General features: G+C 49.0%; 2 protein-coding genes across 2 annotated transcripts in view; one reads left to right on the top strand and one right to left on the bottom strand.

Moving 5' to 3' along the window:
- PSMB7 (proteasome (prosome, macropain) subunit, beta type, 7) overlaps positions 1-5,560 on the top strand; it is a 57,748-nt gene extending 52,188 nt beyond the window's left edge. Inside the window, exons 7-8 of the mRNA XM_010844035.1 lie at positions 2,712-2,863; positions 5,330-5,560. Of these exons, the coding sequence (XP_010842337.1) occupies positions 2,712-2,863; positions 5,330-5,441 (264 nt within the window). The 3' untranslated portion in view covers positions 5,442-5,560. The remainder of the gene's footprint in view (positions 1-2,711; positions 2,864-5,329) is intronic.
- Positions 5,561-6,414: 854 nt separating this feature from the next.
- Positions 6,415-9,711, bottom strand: part of NEK6 (NIMA-related kinase 6) — a 44,024-nt gene continuing 40,727 nt past the window's right edge. Inside the window, exon 9 of the mRNA XM_010844034.1 lies at positions 6,415-7,932. Coding sequence (XP_010842336.1) covers positions 7,822-7,932 — 111 coding nt within the window. The 3' untranslated portion in view covers positions 6,415-7,821. The remainder of the gene's footprint in view (positions 7,933-9,711) is intronic.

The following is a 9,711-nucleotide window of genomic DNA, read 5'->3' as shown; positions in this document are numbered from 1 at the left end:
AAGTAAGAGAGTTCCAGAAAAACATCTATTTCTGCTTTATTGACTATGCCAAAGCCTTTGACTGTGTGGATCACAATAAACTGGAAAATTCTGAAAGAGATGGGAATACCAGACCACCTGACCTGCCTCTTGAGAAACCTGTATGCAGGTCAGGAAGGAAGGGTTAGAACTGGACATGGAACAACAGACTGGTTCCAAATAGGAAAAGGAGTACGTCAAGGCTGTATATTGTCACCCTGCTTATTTAACTTCTATGCAGAGTACATCATGAGAAACGCTGGGCTGGAGGAAGCACAAGCTGGAATCAAGATTGCCGGGAGAAATATCAATCACCTCAGATAAGCAGATGACACCACCCTTATGGCAGAAAGTGAAGAGGAATTAAAAAGTCTCTTGATGAAAGTGAAAGAGGAGAGTGAAAAAGTTGGCTTAAAGCTCAACATTCAGAAAACAAAGATCATGGCATCCGGTCCCATCACTTCATGGCAAATAGATGGGGAAACAGTGTCAGACTTTATTTTTTTGGGCTCCAAAATCACTGCAGATGGTGATTGCAGCCATGAAATTAAAAGACGCTTACTCCTTGGAAGGAAAGTTATGACCAACCTAGATAGCATGTTCAAAAACAGAGACGTTACTTTGCCAACAAAGGTCCGTCTAGTCAAGGCTATGGTTTTCCCAGTGGCCATGTATGGATGTGAGAGTTGGACTGTGAAGTAGGCTGAGCGCCGAAGAATTGATGCTTTTGAACTGTGGTTTTGGAGAAGACTCTTGAGAGTCCTTTGGACTGCAAGGAGATCCAACCAGTCCATCCTAAAGGAGATTAGTCCTGGATGTTCATTGGAAGGACTGATGCTAAAGCTGAAACTCCAATACTTTGGCCACCTCATGCAAAGAGTTGACTCATTGGAAAAGACCCTGATGGTGGGAGGGATTGGGGGCAGGAGGAGAAGGGGATGACAGAGGATGAGATGGCTGGATGGCATCACCGACTCGATGGACTTGAGTTTGAGTAAACTCTAGGAGTTGGTGATGGACAGGGAGGCCTGGTGTGCTGCGGTTCATCGGGTCGCAAAGAGTCCGATACGACTGAGCGACTGAACTGAACTGAACTGAATGGTAGCAGCAGCCACCTCCCCCTCTAAGATGCTTTCTTTGCTCCCACCTTCACTGATTTCCAGTAAGGCTTTTGACCTCCATAGACTTGGGAATCCCAGGAGAGAACTTCTAATGAGAGGATCCTGTTTGAATGAATTCTGTGGGGCTGAATATGCACAAGAGAATAACTCATTTTACTGAGCCCACATAGGTGCCACTCAGGAAGTGGGAAAACCTGGCGGAATAAAGATCAGAATAACCCCCAGCCCCTGCTGCTGGGTTGCTGAGGATCCCACTTCCAGCAGGGCCTTCTCTGAGTCTGTAGAGGGCGCTCATGTCACTGGAATCCTACTTACTGGCTTTGGGCAGGTTGAGCAGCAGAAGCCCTCTTCTCAGGACTTGAAGACAGTGAACTCGCTCTCTTTGATCTCAGGCTGGAATTTGGGCCAGGCATCCGAGTTTCTCCAAGGATGTTGCTTGGATGAGCTCTGTATTTCAGCTTGCCAGGTTGGACTCCATGCCCTCATGTATGGGGAAGGGGGCTGAAGCTCAGGTTGAAGTCTCTTCTCTGCAAGATTGGTTCATTTTTTGGTCCTTATGTAAAGTGATTGAATCTGGTGTTCCCCCGGTCCTGCCCTGCTGCCTGTGGCGCCTGCCTTCTGCTTTCTGAGTGCCTGGTGTGCAGGCCCTCCCTGAAGTTTTGCTGACCCGGCCAGTGTTCTCACAGCTCCTTCTCAGTTACCCGTTAGCCCTTAATATTCTGTGTTGTAGTGACTTCAATCTGGTGCTTCATGAATAAGAAATAAATTAATCTGCATTGTCTTACCAGTAATTGTTGGAGACTTAAGACTTGCTCTTAAAGGAAAAGTAACAGAGTGATTCCCAGAAAGGAATCACTTCAGCGAACATGCAGACTTACTAGTGGGAGGGGACAGGTTCTCTAGTGCAGGAGGTCTCCGCCTTGGCTCTGCTAGCATTTCCCCAGAATTGTGTTTTGGTGTTCATCTTTTTTACCATGATATTGACTTTACTATGTTACCAGGAGGCAGATTCCGTCCATTTTTGACATTTTTGATCAGGGGTCTGCAGACTACAGCACGTGGGCCAAGTCTGGCCCAGCACCCGTTTTTGTTTGATGAAGGTGTATTGGCACATAGCCACACCCACTTGTTTACATATTCTGTGGCTGTTTTATGCTACTGTGACTGAGTAGTTATGACGGAGACTCTATCCACAAACCCAGAATATTTACTACCTCGCCCTTTGTTAGAGAAGTTTACAGACCCCTGTTTTAGATGAAAAAGCTGCTGTCAGCCCACAGTCCTATTATATGGTGGGTGTGTGACGTGAAAGTTTGTTGAAGAGGGCGTGTGTGCGTAAAGGATTTGAAAGGCCTGGTTCTCTTGCTTACCAGCTGCAGAACCTTGGGCAGATCATTGAAGTACTTTTGAGACCTTTTCTTCATTAATAAAATGGGCACTAAAAATAATGCCTGCCTCACAGGTTGGCCTTTTCCCCTCCCCTTTTCTCTTACTGTTTCTGACAGCACTCTGGACATCAGAGCAGGCCCTCCATTCGACTGGGAACACTCTTGTTGCTATTTTCTTTCTTAGGAGGAGGAAGCTAAGAAGCTAGTAAGTGAAGCCATAGCAGCCGGGATCTTCAACGACCTGGGGTCTGGAAGTAACATTGACCTGTGTGTCATCAGCAAGAGCAAGCTGGATTTTCTCCGTCCGTACTCTGTGCCCAATAAGAAGGGGACCAGGTAAGTGAAGGCTTCCCCTTGTGGCCACCCTGACTATATTCATGGCATCCGAACAGGACTTCCTTTTATGTGTACCCATGTGAAGCCAGTGTACCCAGGCCAGCTTTACTCAGCAGACCTTTGAATCCGTATTTATGACTGTGAACTGCTTTCAAGTGTAGGAAAGTGATGTAATCTGTAAAATGTTGATGGGAGTTGTTGAGTGGACAGATTCCTAGACTGCGGATTATGGGGAGAGGTTTGAATTCAGCACGTGCCAGCCTTTCTCTGCTTTCTTAAAGATGCCTCTGAATTCTGTATGAAGTTCTGTGAGAAGGTACATGTTCCAGGGCAGCCAGCCCATAGCTTTTTCTCAGAGTGGTCCAAGAGTCTGAAATGGTTATCAGCCATTGGTTAAATAGTCTCCAGAAGTTAGCCTTTGAGAGCTAACTGGTGCTTCTTCTGGTTGTGGAGGGAGCCGTGCCACTTCCTTAGCATGTGGCATGTGCTGAGCTGGCGCTGCAGCCCAGCTCAGAATGGGTGAGGGGGGCGAGGGGCGCATCGATTTGCTTATGTAACTGGAAAGTGGCCAGCCCTGGTGGCAGGTGAGCGGCTCAGCAGCAGTTTCGAACGGCTGTGCAGCTGCCTAACCTCTTCCTGGAGGCTGAGCCACTCAAAACGTGGCTCCTGAGCTCTGCTCCAGCGGCCTTCATCTGAATGTAGGCAGGAGCAGTTAGAAACTCAGCCCCAAGTTTGGCCAGAGGAGAGCAAGCACACCCCCTTCCTCAGTGCTGCTTCAACTCCCACCACATGTACTCAACTCCAAGTCAGGTAATTCACAAGGAAAGGAAAGAACATTGAGAAGTAGCAGGTATTCAGTGCAGTGTGTGCTCAGCATCGTGGACCTGCGGGGTGTTGGAGACGGGTGGGACAGCACAGCAGAGAAGAGCTCTGGCTTGGGGTGGGGACTCTGGGCACCTGTCTTGGATCACCTTGGGGCTGGACAGGGTGATCTCTGCTGAGCCTGTGGGATTCCTCAGGCCCTAGGTGGGAAGGGAAGCAACCTTTCGGGCCTGGGCTGTGTTGGACCTGGCCTTGCATGTTCGCACTGGCTCCTCTGCAGCTTGGTATTGCAGCCCACTGTTGGTTCAGGTAGACGTGCTCCTTTTGTGCTGCTGAAACCAGGTGCCATAACCCAGGGTGGGAAGAGGCTCTCCACTCCTCCCACAGACTTTGTGGTTCAGGAGTCCAGCACACAGGAGTCCTGTGGGGCTCTGGCTCCAAGGCCACAAGCCACCAAGGGTCCATCCAGTCGGGGGAAGGAGCACTATCTCCACACCAGAGCCGGGGGCGGGGGACACCTGAAGGAGGTGCCGCTGCCTGGGCCCTTCTAGAGCAGAGTGGGGACTGTGGGAAGGTTTCGCAGAACTAAAGGCCACTTTACTTGGCTGCGCAAACTCCTGTTTTTGTTCAGAGCTCTGTTATGTCACCCTTTTTTCTGTCTCCTGCCCTCTTTGAGCACAAGCTCCCAGGTGAGAGGATGCGTTTTCAAGGAGCACATGGTTACGGCACAGCCAACAGCCTCCTCTTAGTCCACGTCAGGTGGACAGAAAGTGTCTCAGCTGCGGACAGGCGAGAGGAACAGTTGGACTTGTGCTGCTTCGACAGTGTCCCACTGTGAAATTAGCAATTCAGATTTTATCTTATAGGCTGCCATGCTCAGAGAAACCTTTCATTCACCTAAGCAGAGTGGTGTTGGGTGGGCGTTAGTGGTATCTACTGTGGCCCTCTGCTGCTACTGCTGCTGCTAAGTCACTTCAGTCGTGTCCGACTCTGTGCATCCCCAGAGACAGCGCCCACCAGGCTCCCCCGTCCCTGGGATTCTCCAGGCAAGAACACTGGAGTGGGTTGCCATTTCCTTCTCCAAATGTGTCCCTTCTACTGTGTCCCTTTAGGGACAGTTAGCTCTCCCTTCTTGAGTCTCGAGTGTGGTCAACAGTGACAAGCCCAGAGTCTGGCCGCGGGTCATTTTTGTACTGTTAATGCTTCCAGATATTTTTACCATGTTTAAGGTTACGGTTACATCATCCGGGGCAGTGGCACCTTAATGAAAGGATTGGCTTCCTGCTGTTTACCGAAGGGTATTAATGCTTTAGGGAGGTTGAAGCTTGAAGGCAGAGGAACAAATGCATCTCCTGGGGATGGGGAGGTGGGGAAGGAAATCTGAGGGTCCACTTAGTGCCAGGTGCTCGATCTTACCTCTTTCCACGTGCATCCTGTCTTCCTGTAGCCCCATTTTGTAGCACTTGAGAGCCGAGGAAAGTGACCTTTGGGGGAGCCGAATCCCCCCGCTTCAAAGAACTGGGAGTCAGGAAAGCCAGGACTCCAGTGTAGGCTGGCTTTCCCCCAAGTACTTGTCCCTCTCTCCAGCCCTCCGTCAGGCCCCTAGGGGATCCTAACTCTCTGCTTTTGTATTTCTCTCACTAGGTTTGGCCGGTACAGGTGTGAGAAAGGGACCACTGCCGTCCTCACTGAAAAAGTCACGACCCTGGAAATTGAGGTGCTGGAAGAAACAGTCCAAACAATGGACACGTCCTGAATGGGGTCGGTGGATGGCGGGCTACAGCTCTGGAGGACTGGGGCAGTGGAGGCTCCCCCTGTAAGACATTCGGCCAGTGCTTGCTGAATGAACCCAATAAAAAATGAAAACAAAATTAAGTGGCTGAAGTCGGAGCTAGTGGTTTCCCACCCCTTTGCTAACTTACTTTTCTCTTTGTTCAGGGTAGTCCCAGGCTTCTTCTTTTTCTTTGCTGCTTAGGATGAGTGCAGCACAGCCAAGTAGGAAAGAACCACTCATCAGTTCTGAGCACCAAGAACAAGCAGGTAGGTGGACAGTGTTGCTTTGCTCTAGCTGCGTGACCCTGGGTGGGCTCCACTTTGCCCAGTTTCACAGACAACCCAAGAATGCTTGGGACTTACTATCCCTAAGTTAGGAAATGACTGTTTCCCCAATACTCAGGCCTGCTGAATGGTTGAAATTGTATACCTCCAGAGGGTCCTTGTACTAAGCAGAATTGTTCTCAAGGGGTCGAAAGTTGATGGCATGCAGAAAGCTAGTTCATCTGTGTCCAAAGCTGATACTGCCAAGGGAGACAGACACAGTAGGGATTCTGAGAGCCATAAGCAGAATATTTGCAAAAAGTCTGCCTGGAATCAGAAAAACTTTCAGTGCTAAGTGCCAGCCAGACAGAGTCTGACTGTCCCCCAGGGCATGCTCATCTGGGGGACACGAGAAAGAGGCCCAGTGCCATGGTCTCCCAGAGTGAACCCACTCTTGGGCAAGCTGCCCCGGTTAAACTGCCAGGAGTGGGGTGGGGAGAACAATGCAATTATTTAGGATAGCAACTTGGCTGATGATTTATCAAACTTATCTGGGGAGCTTAAAAAAATTCCCAGATTACTCAGTGTCTGGGGCCTGAGAAACTGTGTTTTTAAAAGCAGCTTTAGAGATTGTGCTGCAGTGTGAAGCTGTTTTAAAAGAACTCACGAATCATAGGCATTCACAGAAGGACCCCTCTTACCCATTTTATTTCAACCATGGAGGATGAGTACAAAGCAGAGGCTGCATCTGAAGAAAATCTCTCAAACGCGACAGTATTACAGTAGAACAGAGTTCACACAAGAAATCGGCACACTGGCCAGACCCAAATCCTTTGTCCCCATAGAGGCCTGACCAGGACACCAGTGGGGCGGACACATGCGCTGTCTTGTCTGGAGGGCTGAACTGTCACCAAGTTAGTGAGCGACGATTAGACCATTTGAGGATTAACTTGAGTGTAAAAACAAAATTCAAACTACTTCCTTCAGAGCTTCAGTTTCCCTTAAGTTCACATTTATAAATTAATCTTCACAGTTAATCCTATTTGGGAGTAAGAAATAAGTGAACACACTTCTGGTTTTCTACAAATAATACAGTTGTACGTTTAACTCTTGACTTGCATGGTCCGTGGATTTCAGCTTTGTGAAGGGGTGAGTAGCTACCATTTTTGGATCATCTGCCATGAGCTAGATAAATGTACATATTTTATCTCAAATTCTGTCAGCAACCCTGAAGATAGATGCTATTAAGTCCATTTTGTAGATGAGGCAACAGTCTCAGAGAGGTTAAGAAGCTTGCCCAGGGTCATGCCAGGAAGGTGCAGAACCAGTGCAAAGCCCGTATATTTTTATTTCCTATGCTTCCTTCTCAGGGAGGAAAACACTTCACACTGATCATTAAACGAACCGCCAGCATTCAAGCCGGTGATGAGGGCCTGGTGCTGGCGGGTGTTCAGAAGAGGGCTGAGCCGACTGCACAGAGAACACTCATGGCTTTCAAATACTGTTTGCCTCTATGTCAGATGCTGGGTTCACCTCGTCGTCATTTATCAAGTTATAAACATAGAGAAAAATATTAGGAAAATCTCCACTCTACTTAAAAAAAAAATATTTCCACTTTCTTCCCTTACAAGAGAGTAAATTAAGCACACAGCTTGATTGTTTGAAAAGATTCTAAGAGCTAAACTTGCCACTATCCATTTAAAAAGGCTCACTACAAATCAGAGAGTCTCCTGTATTCTCCTGTTATTACAAACCTTGACAGGTCACTGAAGGAATTATCCGAAAGATTCACATTACAGTCCAGATATAAGGGGTGTGTCAGTGGCTCACTGAACCATCCACCCCTGGCAACCCAGCTGAGAGTGTTCACAACAGTTTAAAGAAAGGAGTTTCAAATGTGACCACCAGTAACACATGACCAGTGCCCCTCCCCCCAGCAGCCCTGTATTCAGCATCTGCTATGAAGCCTGGGCCCCTCTTTGGGGAATGTGCTGAACCCTCTAGTCTTAGTTGGTCCCAGCTACCAGGTGGCCACTTTGGAGAAGACTCAGGTAAGGCAGGTAAGGTGTGGCTTCTGAGAAGGCACGCTGCATCCACGCTCAGGTGCTTGAAGTCCACACGTGCATCTGTTTGGCAATCTGGTGCACATAGGTGATGTCGGGTCTCTGGTTGGGGTCAGGGTGGATACACATGCTGACCAGTTCTCGTAACTGCAAAAGACAGACGATGTCTATTACTCCCAAGCAGCCTTGTTGAGGTTCTGCATTAACTCATTAACCCTCACGGTACCTACACGATGAGCAAAGACATTCAAGACGGGTGAGTGGTGGGCGAGCAGGGCCAGTGTTTGGCCTGTCTGGTCCCAAGGGCCAGGTCTTGGAGACCCTGAGAGTGTTGCCTCCAAAGAACTTTGAACTTCTGCTGTCTCCACTGCTGGGTAATGTGTGCGCTGTGTGTGTGTCTGCTGTCAGTCATGCAGACGCCCAAAGCAGAGGACAAAACTCAAGGCAAGGGCTTATTGATCATAATAAATGCATTAACATGCAGCGGAGCTGCAGTCTGCCCACCCCCTGGCCTCTTTATTGTGCTCATGAAAGACGGAGCTTTTAATTATACAGACACTGAAGGCTGCTCCTGCCTCCGGGTGGGGGAGGGGTACCTTGAGCCTCTGATCACCTCCATTCTTCTGATAGCCAGAGTGCCAATTATTTTAATGGTAATTAAAATAATGACCTTAGAAAGCCTACATCTTAACTTGCATCACTGGGCTCACTGCAGTTTTTTCTTTTTCATTTAAATACCTGCTGCTGGAAGGGCTGGCCAGGCACAGCAGGGAGAAGGGAGATCCTGACTTAGGGGGCTCACACAGACTCTGGGCTTGGCCCAGTGGGTCTGGTGGTGTGCATCCTGCTTCACTCCTGAGCTGTTCCAGGCTGAGGGATCTGGGGTTCCTCCCCCTGGGAGAGGTTTCAGCCTGTGTGCTGCCTTACTGAGAATTTCACTACTTTATAAACACTGGGAAGCTCCTGGCCAGATGTAGCCAAGCCTGCAAGACCGAACTCCAGAACCTCAGTGTTTGGGGGCAGTGGCTGGGGCTGGCCTGTGACGTGTGAAAGTGCCCAGGAAAACCACATTAAGGTAGTCTGCGAGTAGACCACACAGTTGGGAACAAGTGTGTGCCTGAAAATTTTGAAGAGAAAACAGTGTCTTATTCCTAAAAGGAGACAGAACTTCAAAAGTGAGGTGTGCAGAAGGGCTCCACTGCTAAGATTTAACACCTCCAGGAGCTGCACACAGCTGGTGAAAGCCAGGTGCTCTGGGGTGGAAGCACTCTGGGTGGTGGAAGGACTGACTTAGAAGGGAAGAGGGCCAAAGGCTATATGAGAATTCCTTCATTCCAGCTTCTAACTATGAGACAGAGCTGACAGTTCCCATTGACAAACTGGCAAACTGGCCCAGAGAAGTTGTCATGTGCTCCAGGTAGTATGACTCCAACCTTCTTAACAAATTCCAACAAAATTCCAAATTCAGGGCTTCCCTGGTGGCTCAAGGGAAAAGAATCTGCCTGGCAACACAGGAGACATGTTCGAACCCTGTTCCCACATGCTGTAGAGCAGTTAAGCCCCTGCACCACAAGCACTGATCCTGTGCTCTGGAGCTGCGACTACTGAGCCTGCGTGTCCAGCATGCCCTAGAGCCTGCGCTCTGCACCAAGAGGAGCCACTGCAAGGGGAAGCCCGTGCGCCGCAACTGGAGAGCAGCCCCCGCTCACAACTAGAGGAAAGCCCTCTCAGTAACAAAGACCCAGCACAACCAAAAATACCTATAGATTAAAAAAAAGTCCAAACAAGGGGAAGAAAAACCAGTGCAACTGTTAAGTTGGTGAACAACTCCACTAGCTTCTCCATTCCTACCAACTTCCACCCCAGAGCATAAGTACTTCCTCCAAAGGTCGCAGGAGAACTCTGCAAGCCACTGAAGCAACAGCC

The sequence above is a fragment of the Bison bison genome, unplaced genomic scaffold (genome assembly GCF_000754665.1).
Source record: "Bison bison bison isolate TAMUID 2011002044 unplaced genomic scaffold, Bison_UMD1.0 scf7180017864193, whole genome shotgun sequence".
Lineage (NCBI taxonomy): Eukaryota > Metazoa > Chordata > Mammalia > Artiodactyla > Bovidae > Bison > Bison bison.
The sequence above is the reverse complement of the archived record's forward strand: the minus strand, read 5'-3'. Positions and strand labels throughout refer to the sequence as shown.